The following is a 25,489-nucleotide window of genomic DNA, read 5'->3' as shown; positions in this document are numbered from 1 at the left end:
TCCTTTCTCTTCCATACACAGAACTGATTCTTGCTCAGTTCATTGCTGTGTTCTGACTATAACTCCAAAAGTCTTGACATGTTTCATCTCAATTCACCAATTTCCTTCTAAAATAAAAACTGAAGATCACTTTTCCCTTTAGTAGGACATTTCCAATACTTGCCCATTTTTCCATTTCTCTCCATTTTCTTCCCCTCACCTTGATCACAAACACCTTTCCTTCACATACAAGGCCCTTTTCATTTAACATAAAAGGAAATAATCTAAAAGAGTTGAACTTGAAGTTATTGTCTTGGGATCAATGACAAGTAGATTGCTATGACCACTGTCTTACAATGTTTAACAATACATTTCTTTAAGGTCATGTTCATCTACATGATGCTGACATTTTAGGCAAACTTGGTCTTGAGGCCCTTCTATCTAAATACTACAGTAATACAAATAACACATAATAGGAAAATATTACATCTGACACGCATGGAAATGATTCGGAGTCACTGACCACATCAAGGCTGGATTATATACATTTACACAGACAAACATATCAAATAACCAAGTCATACTAATGAAAAAATCACTGAGTACAATAAAATTCGTGTTTGTCCTTTATACATTCCATTACTCCATACATTAAATTTCCCACAAACAAGAGAAAGGCATTGCAGGTGTGCTTTAATTACTGTCCTAGCTGTATCTACAGCAGCATCACTGCAGCATTTCTCAATACATGACCTTATAACAAAGTATCCCTCAAGCAGAGCTGGAATGCGAGCTAGTGCCTATGGGCAGAGCAAGCATCTCCAAAGTCATGAAGGGAAGCTACAGATAGAGGACCATATGGGAGGAAGCCACCAAGTATGTTTCACAACAGAGAATCAAAACTCATTCTCCTCTCTCAAAAAATACACACATTTAATGTTGGTCTTTTAATTCTAGAGAAAAAAAACAATTCCAAAAATACAAACTGAACATCAGAGTCAAGTCAACCACCATAATAAAATGAAAAAAAATGACATTCACAATAGTTAAGTCTATGGACAGCTTAAGTTTGACAAGCATTTTCTCCCCACACACCTCTAACATCCCCAAGTACATTCCAATATTTATCTTCAATTGGATTTTTACTGAAAATACTGCTGGTGTTCAGTTAGAATTAAAGGATTTGGATAAAGTGAAATAATAAAGACAGGTACAGATGGTGTGAGTAAGGTTACAAAGGCTTTACATTTTGCATTACCCCAAAATATAAACATTCAAAAATTAACACGAAGTTGCTGTTCAATCAAAATATTGCAGCTATAGGCAAGGCAACATTAAATTAATAGCTGAGGGTGTGAGGGAAAAAAATAGTGAAGGTAAACAGAAGTGGCAGTTCCTAATTAGCATTTTGATAAAGCTAATTTTATTACCTGGCCAGCCATAAACCAAGTACAGGACAAGTCCTCTGCTTCCTTTCGCTATAAGATGACACAAAACAAAATCCTTTTCAAGTTGTTCAAGATGAGCAGAAAGAGACAAATAATCAAGTAATAGAATAAATAAGTACTAACTCAGGCAGTACACTTTAAACCACTTTATCATTTATAAATGTTACATGATTTTATTTTGGCGGTAAACTGCAAGCATGTAAGAAAATTAACTTTATGCAGTAAATAACCACCAAAGTAAAAATATTCTTCTGTTTACTCTTTGGCTAAAACTCCTCAAAAGTAGCAGACAAAAAAAAAATTCTAATACTGGCAAAAAGTGGTAAAAGACTTTGACTTTTTTTGCACAAGTAAAATAAACTTATCAATTTTAAACTTGGTATATTTTATAAGAACAAAAGAGGTAATGTTGTAATAAAACCAGTAATGTTACTTCAAATGGCAACATACTGTTTGTTGACCCTGTGCAATAATACACTTTGTTCACACTACATTTATCAAAATATGACTGTTTCTATATGTATGACTCTTGTGTGTGACTCCTGTCAACTTAGTTTATAACTGGGAGACAAAAATTACAATCAATGTGCCACAATAAAAGTGTTATTTTAGTAGAGTTTATGTTCAGAACTTTCAAATTATTTTTTTAACAGTTAAATCACAAAGAAAATAATGGAATATATTACCTAGAGCACATGAATATCAACGACTGCACCCACTGCCAGAACACACTGCACTAGTTTGACACTTTTCCTTAGTATACAGAAAGCAACAGCACCCAATTAGCCTGAGAAGAAATGCTGCTGTGTAAATACTGGCAACTATTCCTGATAAAAGAATTATGGGATGTATACTCAAAAGCTGCCAAATCCCATAATTTGTATTGCATAGGTCACAATCACACATATATACACACGCACAAGTATGTGTGCGCATATATACATATGTATATACACACACATAGGCACACACGCACACACACAAAGAATATATTAAGAAGACAATGAAGTCTGGTCACAGAGCAATTTACAGGCTCAATATATTTTTTCTTTTTTTTTTCTTTTTTCTTTTTTTCTTTTTTTTTTTTTTACACTTTGCTTCAAAGAAAACTTCAGTATTTTACAGTCTTCAGTAGGCATTATATACACTGCACTTATGAAATCTAGAAAGTATTGAAATAGAAATACATTTCTGCAAACATTTGGGTAAGAAAACAAACCAAAATTTTTCAAAGATTTGTGCTATCTACATAGTATTTTTTCTAAATCACAATAACTGTATCCATGGAATGTTCTCTAGAAAACGTCTTTTTTTTTTTTTTTAAACACCATGCACATTTTTAAGCAATTGTAACCCAAAATATCCCAACCTAAAACAATCTAACAATGTTCAGATTAAAAAATTTAAGTTTCAGATCAGATTTTAAAAAGATAAGTCTTTATCACAAGAGTTGTAACGATACAATTACATGTTAAGGCTAAATTGGTTTTGTTTTGTTTTGAGAAACACATTAAAGACACACTTTGCTCGTGGCTCTGCATTATGAACTGTACTTACAGATGACAGTGCAGTGAACATAATGTTCAGTCCTACAGTCAGGATGCAGTTGCTCCTTCCCACTCCACAAGATACTGCACCTTTCCATCAAGTGTCACCCGACGAGCCAAAACACGGTATTTTTCACCACAAGCTATTCTACCTGCTGCACCAAAATAACTAGTAATTGAGTTCTTTAGATGATTGAGCTGTAATTCCTGATCAGCTAAATTGTTAAGAATCTCTGTATTGAGTTCATCATACTGATAATCTTCTTTGCTCTCATCATCTTTTACAATTTCTGAATTCTGAGTCTGGAGTGCTTTTCGTGGAAAGCGACCTCTTCTTCTCAAATGTGGTATTGCAGCAGGCCAAGTTCTTCCTGTACGAGTCCTTTTTCTCGAGTCTGATAAACTAAGAATAAAAGAGTATTAACTCCAAGACACTTATTCAAAATTTACATTTCAGCATCATTTATTTTCATACAGCTCAATCATGACTTTCTTCTGTTACATTTTTCATTGATACAAATGTTTATGTCCTTATACAAAAATTGAGCCATCTGTAATTGGCTCAATTATAAAAAGCTCCACTGTAAACAGTTTTGGAGAGTCGATGTTAGCAAAGACTGCAAATTAAAAGAAAAAAAACCTGCAATTACTTTGGAAGCTGAATTTTAGTCAGCAAAGTCTGAAATAAGAAGCACTGCAAAATCTGTCCTAGGTTTCTCTCTTAATATTCTTACACTTCTGACTTTCCAAAGATGTATTTCATGTTGCCAGAAAAATTGTCCATATACAAAATTGACAATTTCTATACAGTAATGAGAATAGTAGCTTATGATGTTATCCAAACACAAGTCAGCATCCAAACATTAAAAATGTCCAAATTTAATGTCTTGTATAATATCTACATCTTTAATAGGCATGTATTAAAATATATTTGATAAAGTCCTGAACTAAATGGCATGCTTACTTTGATCTTCCAGATACTTAAGCAACATACTGAGGGGTAAAAAAGGGCATCTGTTTAACATAAAAATGAATGAATAAACAGCAGGTATATAAAATTCTGACTTAATCCTAAGATAAAAATTTCAGAAATCTCCAATCAAAAAGAGTTTTTGCAAACATTATTTGTAGCAGTAATATATGCAAAAAAAATGACTTACAACAATACTTCATAGCATAAACCAGAGAGGAGACAAGGTTAGTAGATTGAGGAATATGTATCTCAATAAAAGAGTATGTTAAATGAACATAAGTATGTTCATCATACTGGAGAAAGTAGGAAAAAGTTCAAGTACCAGCTTATTTGCAGAAAAACAACTTGCAGTTAAAAATTTCTTTAGGAAGACTATGCCAAATTTTTTTCATGCTCTATTGACTGTAGAAAATTGAAAGTACTTAATATTCCTTAGCACAGATCCCAAAGCTACCAAAACAAAGAAGTTACAATTTGGGGTACAAATACATCACATCGTTTGTATCTTTCATTAGAATATTAAGCTTAGAAAGTGTTTGTATAGTTTAATTTCTTTACTCAAATGTAACTTAATTATGTATCAACATCAACAACAAAAAGCTAGCAACTGCAAAAAAGAAGTTTTAAGCAGAATTAATGAAGATTGGCTTTCTGCTGATTTGTCTTCTATTTCTTTAGATTCTCCCACCCAAGTTACAGCTCAACTCTGGAGTCTGAACTGTTTATTAGCACAGCTCCCAGTGAAATCCCACATCCCCAGTGCTACCCCACAGCAATATCCATAGTTTTTATCCATTTATTCTCTCATCAGTCCTCCAATAACTTTGCCTCTGTTCCACATGCACCATGGCTAAGTGGCAACTTAAGTCAACCTCCTCACCTTTCACCTGGGTTTCTTTCTTATCCAAGTACCAGTCTTCAGGAGGCCTGATAAACTACATCCTTTGAAACGAATTGTATCAAATTTGTTTGAAGTGTTTCAAAACTGACCGTGAAATTCAGGTGGCCAGCATGTGATATCAACAGCATAACCATGAAAATCTACTTTTTCAGGATTTATGAAATCAGGCTCAGACATCAGGTGTATGCTTTGGCAAGATCTCTCTCATAGGATTCTTATAACTTCTGCTTATTAAGGGCAAAGAACTGGTAAATCACTTGTTTACTGTTCCCTCATCATAAACAAATAAATAAAATACTAATAAAAAGCTTAATCATTATAGCATACAGAGTAATTGAACAGTTACCTATAATGTCTGGAAATGCTAGATGAGGTAGTTTCTTTCATACTGGCAGCACCTGTGGATTCCACATCTGAGGTATTGGATGAATGCGCAGTCCCATCAGATTTCCTGATATGCAAGGCAACAGAGTTGTCAGGTAATGAATGTAATTGAGCTGACATTTAATAAATAAAAGGGAGAAGCTATTCCAATAGGTTTACAGAAGTTTTTTTTTGTTTATTTACCCAACAGAACAAGGTAATTCCAAGGCTGGGTTGTCCATCACTGGAACTGGTTCATTATCCTAAGAAATAAAAGAATAGTAATAATAAAAAACACTTTAGATTTAAATTAACATTTTTTTTGAGAGAGTGTGTATATATATGTGTGTGTGTGTGTGTGTATACATATATACACACACTTTTTAGATTAAGAGTTTTTTTTTTCTTCAGAAATGATAATCCAGTTACAGGAAAAAGAAGAGAACATATCCAAAACCTTACCAGAGGAGTCGACTCTGGAGTTTTGTGAATCATTTTTCTTGTATAGGGACCAGGTGGACGACCTACTGATTTTTTTTTCCCCTTTCTTTCTATACCATTACTTAATTCCCTAGAAAAAAATTTATATTTTGTGCTGTATTATTAAAGATACTTGTCAATTAACATGCTTTCCTTAGGCAACGAATACATGCTTAGATGTTTATTTCTAACACATTGCACTAAATGAGGTTATTCTGGTAAACCCAAAATTTCATCTACAAAACTGCATTATTTTTGTCTCTGGAATTCTGAAATAATATAATAAACAGACATAAGATCTTTTCAGTGACATTACTGATTCCATAATGTTGAAGAGGAATGAACAAGTGCTTTACCTACAGGATCACACTTGCTAAAAAAGATGGCACATCTCTAATATGAGTTATAACTCTGTATTATACTTACTATTTAGAATCCTAGTTAAGATCACTTGCATAATAGGCCCAGAATGTGAAGGAATTTTGTTTCCCAACTGGAAGCAAAGTGGGATTTTTTTTTATTGTTCTTATTGATAAATCTCATGATTTTTCAGAAGGATCTTAAATATAATACTAATTAAATAAGTCCACACAATCTGTTTTCACAATCACCTTAAAATACAATATGAAACTAAGTTTACGTATTTAAAATACTCTTAAAGTGCATCTGGACATTATAATGAAAAGGCCTTTTTGTAGGCAAGAAAAACATACCTAAATTAACTCCAGTTTACCACAACATCACTAAAATAACTAAATTATTTTACCTCACATCAGGAATGGGTTTAGACGACTTTCTGCCTTTAATTTTGAACTCATGAGATGTTCCTTCAGGTTCTTTCTCAGCTTTTAAAGCAGCATTTGGTGGCACAGGAGGAACACGAATTCTCAAGCCAAATAAGTGTTTCTTTTTCTTTATTTCTTTTCCAGACATAAACCTGGATAAATTTAAATTATTTGTTATAATTCTGATCTCAGGGAAAGCATCTTTAAAAAGTGCAAAATGAAGCTATGCAAATGAAACCACTCTAATGCTATTTTTTTGGTCCTTTTTGCAGTCCTCACTCAAATACAGGATGCAGAATGGGAAGAGCATAAAAGTGAAGACAAAATTTTGCTCATGATCTGAGTTCCACTCTAACTCCGATAGCTATATGATGATATTCTGAAACAGAAATAGCATTTCTGTGTAAAAAGACACAATGTCATCTACAGACACAGTGGTTATTAGACAGACTGAATGAAGGAGACTGAAAACTAATCTACTATAGGCTAAAACAGAGAAAATAACATCTAGAGAAAAAAACACACACTACTCACATGGTCTTGTAATCATTTAATGCCTCCAGTACATGCTCATATCTTTCAGATTTTGGTGTATCTGCCAGCTGTGAAGTATGAAGAAGTAATTTAATCTATACTTTTTTTTCGTCAACAAAGAAGATCCTAAGTCACTAAAACTATAGATTTTGGTGTCAAATACATTTACAAAACGTTTATTGTGGAAATACTTGTTGAGCTTAGGAAAAGTGAAATTCTACCACTTACTCCTACCTCACATATAGCTAGAAAAGTTTTGCTTTTATTGCACCAAAACCACCTAAAAAAGAACTCAAATGGTCATTTTAATCCCTCTGTGATTAGTCTCTGCTTAATAAAGAAGTTAATCAAAATAGTAAAATGAACTTGCCCATTTTATTGAATATACATTTTTCCCCAATTTAATGAGAGAGGCTAAGAAATCCAGGCTTCAGAATGAAACAAGTTTCCTTCCGAGAGGAAGAAATACTGTCTAAGGAATTGGAATTGCCACTTGACAGACAAGTGACTTTTCATATTCCGGATCTCTCCTCTTCTTCCTCTCTCTTCCAGACCCAGAGCTGTGTGATTTTCAGGGATGGACTGAATTGAGGAGGGTGGGAAGAGCACACCAAGGTCCATCGCTCCATAACTTCTTCAAAATGCCATGTGTGCTCCAATTAAATGGCAGACAGCTAGCCCCACTTCCATCATCCACACCATGGCTTTTTTGTACCAACGTTTTTACAATAAATTTTGAATTTACAGAAAGTTAATTTGAAAAATTCATCTTTTCTGCATATCTCAATACTAAAAGAAATAGAAGTCAAAATTAAACAGCCTATAGGTATTTGTCAAACTGCACAGTAAACTACACAAAACATCTCATCCTGTTACCATATTTTGTGCAAGCTTTTCTTTAAAAGCTTCTAACTTGACACAAGAGAAATTAATAGACTTGGCTAAGATATCTCTAGTATATCTTATAGAAAGAAATCAGATGTCTCATTTATGACACTATATCATTTTACAATAAAGCTAGAATATCAATGTTTCTCTTTAAACAAAGTTCTGACTCTCATATTGTCTGAACACACACATTTTGAAGGATATTCCACTATTTATGAATGTAAGTAATAGGTATTACTAATCTAAATCAAGGAAACATATATTTGATGCTTATGTTGTGGTTGCTAGTAGAAATGGATTACAGATTTATGAATTTACTGAAAAGTACAGAAGGAGGACATACTTGTGACATGAAACTTTCAAAACAGTTAAATATCACCTGCATTAAAAAAAAAACTTGAAAAATCTAAGGCAATTTTACAAGAAAAAACTCTATGCACAGTATGCAATTTCAAACTTAGCCATAAATTTGGCATTGTATCCTACGTACAGAGATGAACAAAAAAGGCACTGTTCCTCTTGAACAAATATGAGGTCAATTTACTTGGGGAAATGGATTTCCTGTAATACTAACATTAACTGCACAGTAAATCTAATAACTAGAAAAGTAACTAGCACAGCAGTGAACTAAGAACGAGATGCCCTCATGAGCAGTAGAATCAGACTGGAAAAGGAACAAAATCTTTAGACCAGTAGTCAAACAGATCAGGTCCCCTGTTAGGGAGGACCCTCAAAGGGAGAAAAGGGGAAATCTGTGTGCAATGATTTGTCAAGTATTACATCTAGAGAGTTGGAAAATCCCTTCGTACTCTCTATATTCAGGTCTACATTCAAGTTTTCTGATACACGCAGGTGAAAACACCCAAAATCTATGTGATATGACAACTATAAAATGAAAACAAAGGTGTTTGTGTGTGTATATTTTTCTGTTGTATATATTCTATAGTGTGTGTGTATATATATATTCTATACACACACACACATATATGCAACAATAAATAGAAGAGTCTAGCATAAATGAAATTACTATGTTAGAAATAGCTACCTGCATCAGTTCAGAAATTTTACAGCTCAGAACGGTACACCGTTCCAAATCACTCTGTTTCTATAAGGAGACTATTCTATATAGAGATGCCTTCTTCACTCAGATCTAACAGATTTTAGAGCAATAATGAATTTAACTGTCTACCCAAAATTGTTCATGGGGCTCACATCCTCCACTAATTTGCAGGACATATTCAATGTTAGGACAAACAAACAACAAAAAAGAGTATTTCAACTACTTACCTCACCAGGATGCAATCTATCCCAGTTTTCATTAATGTATGCCATGAGTTCAAGTTCTGAATCAAAGTATTTCTTCTTATGAATAACACTTAGGTTGTAAAGGCATAGATGTGCTATATCTACCCTAAAGTCAGAAATATTTGAATTAAAAAACAGAAAAAAAATCTTGAATTTCGCACAACTTTTTTTTTCTTTTTTAAATAGTTTAGTATTAAAGATACCAGTACAATTCAGCTGGAGGAACACAGAGCACTACTTGAAATACTCTCTAATCAAGAAACAAAATGATTTTTTTTATCGCTTTTTCCTCTTTAAGTGAGTCCTCCTGTTTTAAAGCTTCTTATTTCTGCCTCTCCTTGTCATGATGTTTAGGCTCCCAAATTGATTAAACTGGAGCGTATTTAATTGATTCAGAATTGATACATGAATGTATCAATTATGAATTCGTACAAATACTTTGGTAAATTAACCTTTAATGATGTAGTTTGCATTTTTCTAAAACAATCATATCCATTTAATTGCATATTATTTCTAATAACAGCTACAGTTAAAAGACTTCAAGCTACAACTAAACATTAAATCTCATCCACAATACTACAAAATGTGTAAGATATTTCCTCTTGTACTCACTACATTCAGCTTATCTAATAGTGCTACTCTAAATCTGCAAAAAAAGACTTTGTTGAGATATCTCATTTTTCTTATACACAAGTCAGTAATTGCTTGCAACTTAATCCCAGGAGTAAATCCCCAAAGCATACAGTTGTAATACAGCTGTGTATTTAAAGATATATTTAAGGGAAGTGTCCCTGTTCATAAAAGTAGCAAGAGCAACTCAAAAGATCAAGAGAAGAAGTGAATTTCCTTATTTACAAGGAGAGTTAAAGTATTCAAAAGAGAAAGAACAGGTAATTCAACTAACCCTTTTCTTCATTTTTATTTAAATAATACTTACCATCTCAAGGGTAAACGTTTGAGGTATTCTGGTCCAGAACTGCAAACTGAGCAAATGAACGTATAAAACCTAAAAATACATACATATGTTTATATATATATGTGGGTGGGTGACTGTCTGTATATATAAACAAAGCTAAAGCTTTAACACACCATGTATTATGAGTTACCACCTCACCACTCAGACAGGACACTTCATTTTTTTCTCAAGGGCAAATTGTGGAAAAAAAAATTAAATAAAAAAGAAGTGTGCTGGAGCCCCAGCTATGTGATGTTTGAGATGCCGAGTCCTCCATCTCTTTTGACTCACTTCCATAATTTATGCTGACATCTACCTGGCCCATTGAATATCCCTACTTTCTATACTCCATTTGGCAGGTCTTCCCTCTCATCTTCCCAAGATGGGCTTCTCCCTAGTAACACTATTCTACACTCCTAAGCAAGTCCCTTGGTGTGTGAACATACTGTTGGAGATGCTCCCTAATGTCCCCACTCTGTTCTCACAAATGCAGGTACCTGTGCACAGGTGCAAGCATGCACTTAAAGGGACATTTCCTAGGTCAATTCCTTTAAACATTCTAGAACAACAACAAACACCGAGATAAATGAATGAGATGCTCCTTGATTCTTCTCACCTCACCTGCTTCTCCCCCACCTGCTTTTAACTGCTTCAGTTCCCCTTAAAATGAAATGGCACACCAGTGTCCTCGCTCATCTCCTTTACTTTCCTCTTAGCCCACATGATCAGAAGATTTGCAAAGTTCTCAGCACTCCAAGTGTTCTCCAGCTTTTCCTATTCCCCAAACCAACAGTTTTAAGTGATCAGCAAAAAAGCTGGGGAGAGACAGCACAGCTGGATGAGGATAAGCATATAGGAGAGCAAGAAGAGATGGAAAAAGCAGGGAAATAAAGCCAGAAAAACATATTTTCTATGCTACTCCACTAACAGTGAATTCCAAACTGCTGCTAAATAAACCTCCACTGCACACACACCCCAACACTGTGCCTTAAAGCGTGGTGCCTGTTGCACAGGGCATGTTAGACACCTACACAGTTAGAGCTTGTAGTCCCTATCCAGCTTACAGGCCCAATCAAGCATCTGCTTTAAAGCTTCCAGTCTCTCAGGAGCTAAGTACCTAGAGTATAATGGACTTCCATGAAAGTGGAGCTAATAACAGTTTGAATTCAGCTATTCATCAGTTACTTCTTTCTATCACCGTTTTATTTCTCTTTATATCTTAGAGATGACAAACTGTGTTTTCCTGACAGCTAAACACACGCTTCATTTTGTACAATCTTCTACACAAAATGCATTTCAATGTTTTGGAAAAACTGTCATAATATGGATGTTTAAAAAAGCTCACATATGAAATATACCCTCTGCACTTTAAATAAAGACACCATGAAGTATAGTTAAGTTTCTTACCTGTCACCAAAGAGCATTGGCTTTTGGAGGCACTGCACACAAGCCTCATGAAACCACTGCTTACATTTGCAGCACTGCAGCATCTTTAGATACCAGCTTAATCAACATAAAGAAAAACAAGGTGTGTTAAAACAAGCTACCAAAAATGGTACATGAAGTAGTAAGGAACCTTCTAACTAAGATGACTTTCATAGTGTAAAAAGTACAATCACCCCTAGGGATATATCAATAGGAGTTAATTCTATAATGAAAAGTGTCTAGGAAAACTGTCTAGGAGAGGCCTTGAGTAATAAGAGGCAGTCTAATAAAAGGATGAATTAAGGTGTCAAATAAATAATAGATGAATTTTCTCTGAAAATTACTTTCCAATTATCCTTAAGAAATCAAGAACTCCATTTGACCCCACCCAACACACCAGATTAGCTTCCCTGTTATCTTCCAAAGCAAGGCACAATAGCATTAAGACAGAAACATTTGTCCTGAGGCTTCAGATATTTCAATAACCAAGCTAAACACAGTTTAGGCTTTCCTTTTTTTTTTTCCAGCTTCTCCCTGGAGAAAAATAACCAGACAAAATAGAAAGTGATGTCTGTCCAAGTCTTTAAAATTCTCAAATCGGAGCTCTGTATTTGAGTAAAAAAAAAATTTAAAGATTTACTTCCTTATGAGACTTTTGACAATATCGCCTTGAGACGTTCAATGTTACTTTCATAAAATAATAAACGAGTGTTCTGCCAAAAAAAAAAAAAAAGAAAAAAAGGGAAGAGAGGACTCATTTTTACTTGAGAATAGAAAGCCTTCTTTACACAGTAAGTGAAAAACAGGGCATGACACTACTGTAAAATCAGACAGGATCATATATAGCATACTACACTACAAATATTGTATGTGGTATTACTGATGTAAGGAATTAATAATATATTTATTATCAGGAGCAAAGGATAGTGTAGCATTTATGCAAATAGCCTTATTAAGTTGACTTAAATCAAAAAGATCTAATGAGGAAGTAACGACACCTAGGAGAAGACGATAACAGAATACTAATTTCTTTTACAGCGTGTCAGCATTAACATGTTCAAACCAAATTTATCTGGAGTGTTTTATATGTTCATTTCTCACAATCTGAAGGACTTAAAAAAACATGTAATTGTTTATTAAACAATTCTGATCTCTAGACAGTATTTATATTTGTGCTGAACAACCAAGAGTTATATTAATATCACCAAGGTCTCTTTCCATTGACCCAGAGTAGCCATCACCACTACACACTCTGGAATGATAATGCATCTTTCAAAAGTAACTATTTTGCATTAAGCATTCAATATATGCAAAATGGTCTTAAATTTATTTAATAAAAAAATAAAATAAAAAAATAAACTGTCTTTAATTGCAAAGAGGTCAGCAGCAACCTTTATCCAGCCTCAAGCACAGAACATGGACAATGGAACAAAATTATGTTACTGTAGAAGAGACTTTAATGGGATGTGAAATAAAGCTATTAATTATGCGTTTCCCATGAGATATCTTAAAAAAGGGTAAGATATTAATTTCAAAATTCCACTACTCATCAAATTTAATACCTACGCATAGCAGAAAGAACTTCAGTTCACAAGTAAAAGTCTATGGAATCAGGGCCAAAGTTTGCAGCTGTTTTATGGAGAAAAGTTCTTAGAGAATATCCATTTACTTACTCTCCAGGTCCTCCACAATAGCAGTAACACTGCTGGACATTGGTTTTATGACCTGCATCCCACTCAAGGTCTGTTGCGTTATATGGTAATGTTTGTTTCATGACTTGCAGTGCTTTGGCATTTGGTCCTTTCTTAAGCGCACCACCTCTCTGGGACAAAATAAGCACATATATTTATAGAGATAGTAATATGTTTCTGATAAAAATTTCCTAATTTTCAAATTAAAGTATGTAAAACACTTTTACCTGTATTTATGCTTTAATATTCTAACCCATTTCCTTAAAACTAAATTGAAAGCAACTTTTGAATATTTCTTAAACAAAAAGTTAATTCCAACATATAAAACTAGTATACAAATCACAGTTAAAGGAGGAAAAATTTCTGAAACAGGCTAGCTTTATTATTTTTCAGTTTCAATTTCAGAAAAAAAATATGAACAATAATGTTTTTCTAGAAACATACCTTTGTTGTTGTTGCAAAAACGCACTGTCGACAGAGCCATTTATCATCTGAATCAATCACACTGGAATCAATATTTGGTGTGTGACACAGCTGATGATAACCTGTATTAGAAATAATCAATTTAAGTGTTATTATAATAGCAATATATGCATACGCATATTATATTAATGGAACTAGAGTACATTATCTTTCATTAGCTAGCAGAAAGATCAATTCAAAATGGTCTTTCAAAATTTCTTAATGGAAAAAATAGAACTTTATTTATAAAATAGATGTTGTTCACTTAAAAATTGATTATCATTATTTACCGAGCAGTTAACAGCCTCTAAGGGCTATACAGTTTAAGAGTATCTGAACAGCCAGTCAGTTATAACCAGGTAAATATCCCCCGTCATAAAACAAAGCATCTCTTAAAGTGCAGTAAATAGAAAGAAAAAAAGGCTAATTACCTTGACCACATTTATCACATATAACCATTTCATTTGGTGCTTCTGAATACTCTTCCTGACATATTGTACAGACCATTTCCCCACTCTCAGTGGCTCCTAGACAAAGGTGAAAATACATTTTTTTTTAGACTACATCTGTAGTTGGAACAACCACCATGTGCACAGCTTTTTATTGCAAGTTGCATTGCAGAAATATATTGCTACAGAGCTTAACTTCAAAAAAAATAAGCTCAGACATTTTGTACTGACTTTATTTCTACAAGTTTTTACAACATTTATCATAAGTATAGGTTATTTATAAGCTATATATTGCCTATTCACTACGCTGTCAATGCAATCCTTAATAATAATAAACAACTGAACAAATATAAATGCAGAATCAAAGAATACACATCTATTCCCATTTGGACAACTGAGAGATTATTATTAATAGTAGTTTGAATCTTTTTCATATAAATATTACATGCATGATTTGGTGCATATCTTTAAGAAACAGAACAGCCCAAGGCACTTTCAATTCTATTATTAAACTCTAATACTCCTAAGATAATTAAAAAAACTAAGAAATAGTATTCTATATATCTGCAAATACGCAAAAGCAAACAAAAAAAGGCAGAGCCAAGAAATAATGTTAAATTACTGGTTGGGAAAGAAAAATCTTGTTCCAGTTGTGCAGCAAATCGGTGTAAAAGTCTGGATAAAATACAAATTATTTATCTAGGTATTATACTGATGCACTAATACTTAGCTGTTACTAAAAACAAATCAAAGATTGTAAACAAATGCTATTCAGAAATAGAACCAATAGCAGCATTTTAAAAACTTCTTGGAAAGCAGCATGTTTTCGCTATAAACAAAAAGCTCGTCTTATTGGCAGATAAAGTGTCTACCCTAAACAGCAAGAAGCAGAGACAGATCAGCTTTTCATTGCTTCTATGTGATAAAGAAATCCTAACTTATTCTCAGATACAGTCACTACAATTTCCATCCATCAAAACTACGGTATCAAAACACTTTCTATTCCTCAAGTATTTAAAAAATAAATGTTAATGTACAACAGTATCGCACTTAATTGAGCTTCTCTTTATAATACATGAACGCTCCAAAATCTGTAACAGATTCTTATGTAAAAGAGCTACGGTGTTACATTTAAATGTGAAAATTCCCTTCAAATTTGGTATTTTCCAGTCTTTTTTTCCATCCAAATATAAATACTGTTTAAAAGTACTCTCTTCCCTGCACATAGCTGGGGGAGAGGAGGGCGAGTGAAGGAAGAGAGAGGGGGAAAAAAATAATATCAAGGATAAAAAATTGTTTGAAGGTGATTTTTTTTTAATCTAGTTGACAATGCCAAATCACAATAAATGACACTAATCTTCTGTATTCAAGTGTATATAATGTAACAATTTATTTTAACAAGTATAATAATCTAAACAAAATACCAAACAATGACTACTTGACTGAAGTTCTTGCCTGTTTGTATGTCCTTCCAGAGAACCCAGGATTTGGAACTGTCTTCAAATATAATAAAGCAGTTCTGTTTCAGTTTGTTTATCTGGGAAAAAAAAAACGCAGTGAAAGCCATGTATAGAAGGGCTAAAACAAACAATGCATTTAGTACTAAATAAGTGACACAACACTATTGTCATATTTAATCAACATATGATAGCATAACACTGGAGTCAAGTTAAAAAAATTACCTTTTTGATAGTTCCAAGATAAAACAAGCCATCTGACCATCTAGCTAGGACATCCTGACCTTCTTCAAATTTACACAGTGGCTTTTTAGGTTTCTGTCCATCACGCACAGACAGCTTGGTCAAGGATGCTGAGGTCTTCTGGCTTCGACGTAGAGGAGACCGCTTATGGACCAGTGAATTACCCACTCCTGTAGAGTCTCTGAAAGAAGGAAAGCAAGAAAAAGAAAGGTAGATGAAATTAAGGTAAAATAAGAAACCACATATAGTCAGTATTAGTGCAATTTACAACTACCAGTCACTTGACTAACACCAGAACTTTAGGTAACCTGGTCATGCTTTAAAATGCTATACAGCTTTAATATAAGTGCCCCTGCAACTATGAACATGTACAGATTTGACAGAGACAGGTTTATATAGAAAAAAACCCTTCCATGACACCAAGAAATATAAATGGAAGACAGGCAGCAGATAAACATTCCAGCTCATAATCTCTCCATTACATCATCAGATGCAGGAAAGGAGGTATCAATAACATCCAACACAGGATCACCTACGTAAAATAACAGTCAAAGGAGTTCAAAGGGTGAGCTGGCAGACTTCTGAAATTGCGAGGAAACTACTAAACTACTTCTGACCCTAATGCTTTGCTAGTAACAGCAGTATCAATGTGTTTTGTTGCATAGTTAGCTGCTCAAAATTAAAAAAAAAAACAAACAAACAAACAAAAAACCACACACACACTCTGAGGTGAAGGTAGAACTTAGTCCAGGCCTAGCATTGTGCTCAAATCAAGGTCTATATTAAGGTGCTCCTGCATGACATTACACCACATAAACAAAGCTGCAGAGATTTCCAGCAAAGAATGAATTTCTTCTACGTGTTGAAATTTTAATAGAATTTTCTTCTCCCTTAGAATCAGAAGAAAACATTAAGGGATGAAAATAAAGATATCTTTCAGCCTTTCTTCAGCCAAGAAATTCAAAATTACAAATAACTTGACCAATAACCAGCATCTTCTAGCGCATTATTGCGACATACAGCCTCACTACAGAATCGTTAAGGTTGGAAAGAAACTCTAGAGATCATCTAGTCCAATCTCCCTGCAGATGCAGGGTCACCTAGAGCTGGTGGCACAGGGTGGCCCCCAGGTCTGGAATATCTTCAGAGAAGGAGATTCTACAACCTCTCTTAGCAACCTGTTCCAGTGCTCTGTCACCTTCACTGTCAAGAAATTTTTCCTTAAGTTTCTGTGGAATTTTTGATGCTTCTGGTAGGGGCTGTCTCCTCTAGTCCTATCTGTGGCCACCACTGAAAAGTCATCCACCACATCCCTCTTGTACCGAGGAGCCCAGAACTGGACACAGTCTCCAGATGTGGCCTCATCAGGGCTGAACAGAAGAGCATGATCACCTCTCTCGTCCTGCTGGAGATACTTTTTAATGCACCCCAGAATCCCAGTGGCCTTCTTGCCCACGAGGGCACTGCTGCCTCGCGGTTAACTTGTCCTCCACCGTGACAGCCAGGTCGATCTGCACAGAGCTGCTCTCCAGAAGGTCAGTCCCCAGACTGCACTGCTGTCTGGGGTTATTCCTCCTCAGGACACGACCTTGCACTTGTCCTTGTTGAGCTTCATGAGGTTTCTCACCACCCAGTTGTGCAGTTTTGTCCAGGAATTATAATGGCTTAAGTCATCAAAAACAAGCAAGAATGCAAAAGGTTATCTCCTAGAGACAAACCAATGTTTTGGAGTTTTTGTATGTTTGTTTTTGTATCAAAAAAAGTACAACAAGGCCAGCAGTTTCAGATCTGTTTGCCATCACGTTGTGGCAGACAGAAGCAACGTCCTTGCTTCCAGTGTCCAAACATGCATCTTCAAGGCAATATTCTTCTGGAAGTACTTGCTTTGCTGAACCTGTGAAGTGGCACAATTCATGTAGGAAAGATGAAGTAGCCTCACAGCTGGCATTTATTTCCTTTCTGCACTACTGTTTTCCACCTTCTCCCTTCACAGCTCAGTCATGGCTTTGAGATACGCCCCCCACCACCGCTGCGACCACCACTTTCAAAGTAAAAATAAATACATAAAATAATAAAAAAATTACTCCCAATCTGTTGCTTTGCCTAAAGTTCATTAATATTGCTGCTATTTTTCCCCAATTCTTCCTTATCCTTGATAAATGGGCCAGGATAGACACAGCATTCAGTGCACAAACTTACAGTATGTTAATAACACAACAGCAGAGCTCATTTTTCTCTCTACTCCTTTCCTACCAGCAACTCACATAGCTTGAGCATAAATAGGCATTAAGTTTAAAATGCCAAACAATGATTGGAAGCCCTGGATTCTTATTTTAAGTGCTGGCAGTCAGCTCATAGGCTATTGTTTCTCTTTTCACTAGGTATTAGTTCTTTATGCACTAGATTTCATTTATTCTTTCATTATTCAGTCACACAGCAGCTTGAAGCACTTCCACAGTCTTTGGCCCTCTCCAAGATTCTGAATAAGCTCAGACCCTTAGAAAATTCTGTTCATTTAAAATAACTACTTTTTACACATCACTGCAAGACTTTTTGCCTTATATTGCATGGCCGCTTAATTTTTAAGAAGCAAGACAACAATAGCCCTTGGCATTTGTTACCGCTACATTCCACTCTCTCCTTTGTATCTATGCTGCAATTTATATACCCAAACACCCAAAAAGTTTTCTGACAGATTTGCTTCTGAGCCTATGTCAGTGAAGAGGAAAAAAAAAAAAAAAAAAGAATATTCATCAGTTCCTAAAGCCTTTCTGACTATACAGTTATCTAAGACAGCATAAAAGTGGAATAAGGACAGCTCAAAGCAGTCCAAAAATATTTGCTAAGGTATATCCTCACTCCTGCTAACAAGTCTTTGCTTGGGAAGGACACACCATTAAGATATATTAAAAAATGTATGTGCTTCAAATTACCTCTATGAGCCTAAGTTAATGTATTAAACAAGTCAATAGATTCTGGTGTGCATACCTTATAGCATCTGAAGCACAGTCACTAGGGCTAATGGACCTCAACACAGCTTAAGGAATGTTTCTATAGCTTTACAGAAGAATTTTTAAAACTCAGTTTAATTTAAAAGAAGAACTAATTCCAGAGCAAAAGTATCTGAAAAAAGCTTTACCACTATTTTCATCACGATGTGGAAAAAGTATGAGAAATCTTGCACATAGTAAGCACAAATACAGAAATCATTTATTAGACATCAGCTAGTAAAGATTAAATCCCTTTAAATCAACAAGCAAGGATTTTGATGAATTTTACATATAAGGAGAGTACCAGATGCTTTTGAAGATTTTTTTGACTATAATATCTGGTCTCAGAACTGCATTGAAAGTATACTATTAAAGTACCACTTTGGGGATCATTTTCTGTCATAAAGCATTTAAATATGGTGTTCTACATATTGACTTACATAACAGAGTAAATTCACTATATCTGAAGTAGTTATTGTGAAGATCTGCACCCATAAAGTATATTACTTCAGTTGCCCACATTGTTCTTTCAATGGAAGATACTATTGCCAAAGTAATGACTGAATAGTTCATGAAGCAGCTCTTGATTATAATAGGCAGATTTGTAGCTAGCTTGCAAATACATGTAGATGATATAGTGCTAAAATCTACATCACCTCTTTAACCCACAGGACTAAGCAATACATGTCCTAGAGAATGCACAGCGGTGTGTATTAGGCAGGGAGGGCTTTTTTGTTCAATACAGGGCATATTGTGTCCATATTCTTATTTAGCACTCATGCAGAAATACCCAAAATGAGGACTTCAATACATAGGAGGTCTTCCCAGAAGTTCTCCAGCAAATGACAAAAATCCATGCAGCTGTTGAAGCATGATTCAAAACAGGGAGCGCACTTTCGCCAGTCCCCGAGAAGGTGATTTCATTTAGCATGAGAATACTCACTCACTCAAGCAGCCCTGGGTCAGGCTTGTAACCACAGATATTCAGTCTTCTATTCATCTACTTAATCGACTACTTTAAAACATCATGCTGCGGTCTCAAAAGATATCCTCTCTGAGGACAAGCTACCCAAAATTGTCAGCAGCAAGCTATCAGTCTACAATTAGTAAACCAGGACAAACTATTATTCATGGCATTCTATTTGCTCAAGTCAGCAAAGTTAAATTTCTGTGTTAAAAGCTGATCTGTCCCTTTGAATGAAGGGTAGATCATCTAAGTGCTCATGCAGTGCCTCCAACTCCCATTTCTCCAATAACGAAATATGAGAGGGAAGAGAAGTGATGCAAGGAGGGCAGAAGATGGAAGACTGAGCAGTCTCCCCCTTGTCTCCACGCACCTTTTTTCCCCCCTCAGCAGCAGTGCCATGTTGGCCCTTTCCATACTTCTGTGTTCCTCCAGCTGTAACAACTGCCCCAAGACACTCCTGGTGAGGAATAATCTCCCTCTGCAAAATTATTCTTTCATGCCGCGCAGTTCACTGATCTGTTACACAGAATGGTTTGTCAGCACAATAGAGCAAATGTAAACAAGCAGCTCGAGAAAAGAATCCCTTTAGCTGGCACTGACAAAGTGCACTGTGGAGCTACAGACCACTTCGTTTATAAGCCATGCAATTTTAAGTTGTGACTGATTCACGAATACTGTTAACAGTAATAGATTACATCTACCATATGTATTTGGAAGCCGGGGGGGAAAAAAAACACACAGTGAAAATGCCCAAAGAATATTAAGAGCAAATTTTAATCCATGGAGACAGTGACTCATACAAGTTAGATATACAGATATTTATTCCCAGTATATAGGAATCTCACTGAAGGGAAGCTTGGTAGAGCACAGCAGGTTTAACAGAAGGAAGTTCAGACCAGAAGTCTGCAAAACCAAACCCCATGCCATGCTCCCAAGGGAGCTGCCAGCCGTTAACAGCTGCAGAGGGCTGAGTCCCAAACACATTTTCTTCCCACCTTTCTTGCATCATCTCTGCCATTTTATCAGATCTCTTGCTGAACCATATTTGCTCGCTGCGTCTACAACATGCCTTTCCTCCCACCCCCAAAAAGAAAGATTCAAACAGGACAAAAGGAAGTGCGCCTTGTTTGGGTACCCGCTGCACTGCCAGACTGCGCTCGAGTGGTAGGGGTAGTGGGAGAAGTTTTGTCTTTATATCCATTAAAACATCTTTTACTTCAGCTTCTCTGTTGTCTTGTGTCCTGCCCTACATCCCTGAAGAGCCTGTTTCTGTCTTTATCATCTCCTCAGAGGAGCTGGCTATGTCTCCACAAAGCCTTCTCCCCTTCAGAGGGAAGGGGGCCACTTCCCTGAACTCCTTCTCACAGGACAAGTGCTCCAGTCCCAGAACATCTCAGTGAGCACACTCTGGTTCACTGATGTTTAAAGCCCTGTTTCAGGTCTCCCACTAGAAGACAGACGTGGTCTGAGGAGGACTGAGTAGAAGGTGCATCCATCAGTCTAATGGCTCTTGTTATTAATATGGTCTAGCCACCTTGGCTGCCTTGTCTGCCAAGACACACTGCTGGCTCATGTTCAGTTTGTTTTCTTCCACATCCCAGGGAGCTTTTCCTGAAGAGCTAACACCCCCTTCCCAACTAGGCTCAGACAAGATTTCTTCCTTTCCAAGTGCAGAAGTTTGTATTTGCCCCTGTTGAATTCCATGAGGTTCCTGTCAACCTTTTCTCTTCAGCCTTGCTCACTAGCTTTGATCAGTTTGGTCATGCTGGATTTCCCCTTGATAAATCCATGCTGGCGCTTACTGGTCACCACCATCTCCACGTGTTCAGAAGTGTCTTCCAAGAGAACTCCTTCCATGATTATGCTGGGGGTCAATGAGCCTGCAGCTCCCTCTGTGGATCTTTCAGCCTGTTTTGAAGATAGCGCAACATTCCCCATTGTCCAGTCTTCAAGGATCATCCCTGTTCTCCACGACCTAAGATAAAGAGCAGTCCCGCAAGGATATTGGACAGTTATCTCAGCACTCTCAAAAGCAGCCTGAGAGATCTCGCAGGCTTACAAGCATGTGAGCTTGACCCATTGAGATGTGCAGCAAGCCAATTCACCTGCTACTCAAGAAAGTAGTGTTTATCAAATTCATCATGGATAATGTCTAGAATATAATTTCAAGTATGAAAAAACAGAAACTTTGTCCTGCTGATCATTTCAGGATAGCAATTCCATATAGAGACTGCTCGTTGTTAGCAAGACAAGTTTCAACTTGTTTACTTCTCAACACTACCCAGTTGAAAACTATTCATCATTGATCAGAAGTGATTGTCAGGTGATACATAATCCTAAAATGACTTTTAAGAGTAAAAAAAAAACACACACACACCCCTTGGCAACCATTTTTGCTTCAAATTCTTCCTGTCTGGTTAAATAGGTGGAAGAATTCTAGTAATTAAAAAATATCTTTTCTATGCTATCAAAAATACATCTACCAAGTGACCTGGCAAGTATAGTAAGTTCTGCTTTAATGTGGTTGCAAGAAATAGAAGAGTCCCCACAGCCCATTCAGCTGCATAGCAGTCAGGCCTACAAACTTCTCTGTACTAGAAATTTTAGCCAGCAGTCTGATAGAAGTGATTATCCCCTTCTACTCAGGCCACATCTTTCCTCTGTTGGGAGATCCTAGACAGGACACAACATTCTAGACATCAGTGAACTGAGGTGCAGTCAGTGAAAAGTCACCAAGATGTTCTGGGACTGGAGCACTTGCCCTAAGAAAAGGGCCTGTGGAAATTGGCCCCACTCCCTCTGAAGGGGAGAGGGCTTTGTGGAGACCTAGCCCACTCCTCTGAGGAGATGATAAAGAAACAGGCTCTTCCCTGGTGTAGTGCAGGATGACGCTAGACAAGACAGATAAACTGAAATAAGAGATGTTCCAATGGATATAAAGACAAAGCTCTCCTACCTTGCCCCACCATGTGCACAGTGCGGTGGTACAATGGGTACCCTGGCAAGCTGCACAGCATCCATCCTTCAAGGATTTTGAGAGCCAACTGGATGTCCTGTGCTGGGTGGGATGGAGACCTTGTGAGATCCTTCATAACCTGAATTACACTTTCATCCTATGAATTAGGACCATTATGACCTTTTAATAGGATTGATTCACCCTACTAAAAAGAATGTACTTTTCCTCATGGCTCCCTAGCTTCATTTAATAATACTACCACCATTTGATTTCAGCCAATTCTCCCATTATTTCCTTGGGGGAAGTAGGGGGGGGGGAAGGTGCTTCAATTTATTTGATGCTCAAATAGAAAGAATCACTTTAATAGATGAACAGATCCTACAGGGAAATGCATTGTCCTATGTATTGGAGCACACAGGGAAAGAGGGCAGAGTAGCACTGTATTGTTATAGCCATTTGTAGAATGACTTGGAATTGATCCTGTGTTTCTACACAAAGAGGAGGAAGTAGGCAGTCGCAAAGGGAGACTAAGAGCATGAAATCAGAATGCAACACCTTGTTTTGATCAGATCTTCCCTTAAATGTATACTTGCATCCACTTTAACCCACCTACTGCCTTGTAGGTTTCTCCAGTTCCCAACACAGCAGGCCCCGAAATTTACCTAAAGGAGCAAAGCGTGCACAGGACAAATGCATCAAACAGTAAGAGAGTTCGCAGAGCGCATTTGGACAGGGTGCATTGGGGCGAGGGATAAAATTTCATAGGCAGACAAAAATAAACAGAATACATTTCCCCCTCCTTGATGAACATTTTACAAGAGCAGCAATCTCTACAAACATCCAAACACAATAAATTTAAAATAAAATTGTTATAGTCTTCTGAGATACTTCTCAGTGAATGAAGTACGCTCAGACTCAACAAGAATACTGTCATCATGAACTCTCCTTCTCAAAGGAAGGAGAAAAAAACAAAGGTCAAAACTTTTCAATTTCCCTCCTTAGAGTTCTCACCTTCTAGGAAAAGACTGTCAGCTTGGAATATAGATCCTTCACCATGTTAATTCAAGTGGTTTCAAAACTTTCAGTCACAGGTATCACCCTGCCCAGCAACCCATGAGCACTACCTGTGGTTTTACAATTCTTTCCTGGCTTGTTTTATTCAAAGACACACTTCCCCTCCATTTCCTGCAAGGAAGGCCTGTAAAGAAGATGAAACCAACTTGGCAGCAAGCTCAGAGGTCAGTCATGAAAGAAACACTGGCAATTTATGGGCTATGAGAAAAGAAAAATTCATATTGGCTTTCAGTTACAGGTGTTTCTTCCCTCCAAGCTTTCTCTACCACCACTAACAAGGGGAATGCAAAAATATTAAGGCCCCTTAAATTGCTGTAAAGCATTACCTTCATTCATATCTACCTCCAGGTTATACAGAAGGCCACCCTTTACTAGCACATTTTTAACAAATGAGCACATTTTTAACAAATGAACCACCACTTATTTGTTACAACTGTAGTCATACACTCTACTCGATTTCCTAATGCAGGGAAGGATCAACATCAAGACTTGCCTCATAGTTATATTAACTAGGAGGTCAACATCAAACTATTAAAGAAACTCAGGGCTAAAATCAGAAAACAACCATATTAACCCACCTTCTCAGGCACAACTGACACAATTTAGTAGCCTTCACAGAAATTACTTGTTAAAAAGTCACATATCTGTATTTGGCAAAAACAGACTTAACTGAAAAATATTACTACCTTATAGTCTTAAGCATAGGGCCAATCTCACTACCTGGAAACTCTTCAGAAAGATCCTACCAACTCTCACTACTTGACCATATCCCTTTGTTTGCCCCTTCCTCTGTTTTCTCCGAAAGACTTGAATGTTAATGTATACTCTGCTACTGACAACCTCAATTGTTTTTACAGTCAACCATAATTGGAACTCTCTAAAGAGGAACAAACATCAGCTTGATTTTGTGTGTGTGTGTATATATATATATATATAAATAAAATCAGGTGAGTAAAAAAAGAGACTATTCTTTCACTATTCTGTGGTTGACAGTTTGGACAGTAGGTGTCCAGTAGGTGCACAACATGACCTACACAGTAGTTTTAAAAGTCACGTTATTACCTATTACTATGTATATTACCTTTTAAAGTCATCAAGAGGACCAAACCACCAGAAACTCAGGGAAGCAGCGCAGCGTTGCACTGCTCCCAGGCAGACCCCTTGAAGGGCACCCAAGCCCACCTGAGGCGGGCGACAACCCCCAACACCCCCACCCCAGGTAACCCTGCCCAGTCTCACACAGCAGCACGTTGTCCCCGTCGAGTAACAAAAGTACTGACACCACCTTCCTACAAAACTCGAGCACCGAAGGGAAGAAAAAACCTACAGCACATCCTTCCTGCCAGCAACAGTTCCCACTTTTCGGTGGGCTAAAGAGGGAGTTTTAAGCACACTCGAGTGTGCCCTAGCTTAAGCGGACTAGAACGAGAAAGATCACAGTAAAAAACACATAACCCCCCACAGCAGAGTTCCGAGCGGCTGCGGCCGCCCTCTTTGTGCGGCTCTCGCCCTCCTCGAGCAGGCGCAGCCCGGAGCGGGGCGCAGCGACGGCGCCGCCGGGCCGCCCTCGCGGCTGCCGCGGGCCGCTCCCCTGCCCGCGCCCTTTGTTTTGGTGCC

The 25,489-nt window shown here is 36.7% G+C and overlaps 1 protein-coding gene across 1 annotated transcript; it reads right to left on the bottom strand.

Moving 5' to 3' along the window:
- Positions 1-1,915: 1,915 nt before the first annotated feature.
- On the bottom strand, positions 1,916-23,453 carry MTF2 (metal response element binding transcription factor 2). Its single transcript, XM_026037928.1, has 15 exons — positions 23,408-23,453; positions 15,868-16,066; positions 15,641-15,722; positions 14,168-14,263; positions 13,719-13,819; positions 13,257-13,405; positions 11,566-11,661; positions 10,141-10,209; positions 9,186-9,309; positions 7,011-7,078; positions 6,458-6,628; positions 5,674-5,782; positions 5,416-5,474; positions 5,195-5,299; positions 1,916-3,377 (listed from the first exon to the last, which is right to left on the bottom strand). The coding sequence occupies exons 4-15, from the start codon at positions 14,241-14,243 to the stop codon at positions 3,023-3,025; spliced, it is 1,482 nt and encodes a 493-aa protein (XP_025893713.1). The 5' UTR covers positions 14,244-14,263; positions 15,641-15,722; positions 15,868-16,066; positions 23,408-23,453; the 3' UTR covers positions 1,916-3,022.
- Positions 23,454-25,489: the final 2,036 nt, after the last annotated feature.

The sequence above is a fragment of the Nothoprocta perdicaria genome, unplaced genomic scaffold (genome assembly GCF_003342845.1).
Source record: "Nothoprocta perdicaria isolate Ctin4 unplaced genomic scaffold, notPer1 scaffold_20, whole genome shotgun sequence".
Lineage (NCBI taxonomy): Eukaryota > Metazoa > Chordata > Aves > Tinamiformes > Tinamidae > Nothoprocta > Nothoprocta perdicaria.
Note: the sequence above shows the minus strand (reverse complement) of the source record. Positions and strands in the feature narration are given on the sequence as shown.

What these genes read in the sequence shown, in the direction of transcription:
- MTF2 (XM_026037928.1), bottom strand. Translation starts at nt 14,243, where the DNA reads ATGGTCTGTACAATATGTCAGGAAGAGTATTCAGAAGCACCAAATGAA. An exon ending in CTCCAGAGTCGACTCCTCTG is followed by an intron (nt 5,475 to 5,673) that starts GTAAGGTTTTGG and finishes TTTATTTCTTAG; the next exon opens with GATAATGAACCAGTTCCAGT. An exon ending in AGCATTTCCAGACATTATAG is followed by an intron (nt 3,378 to 5,194) that starts GTAACTGTTCAA and finishes TTTTATTCTTAG; the next exon opens with TTTATCAGACTCGAGAAAAA.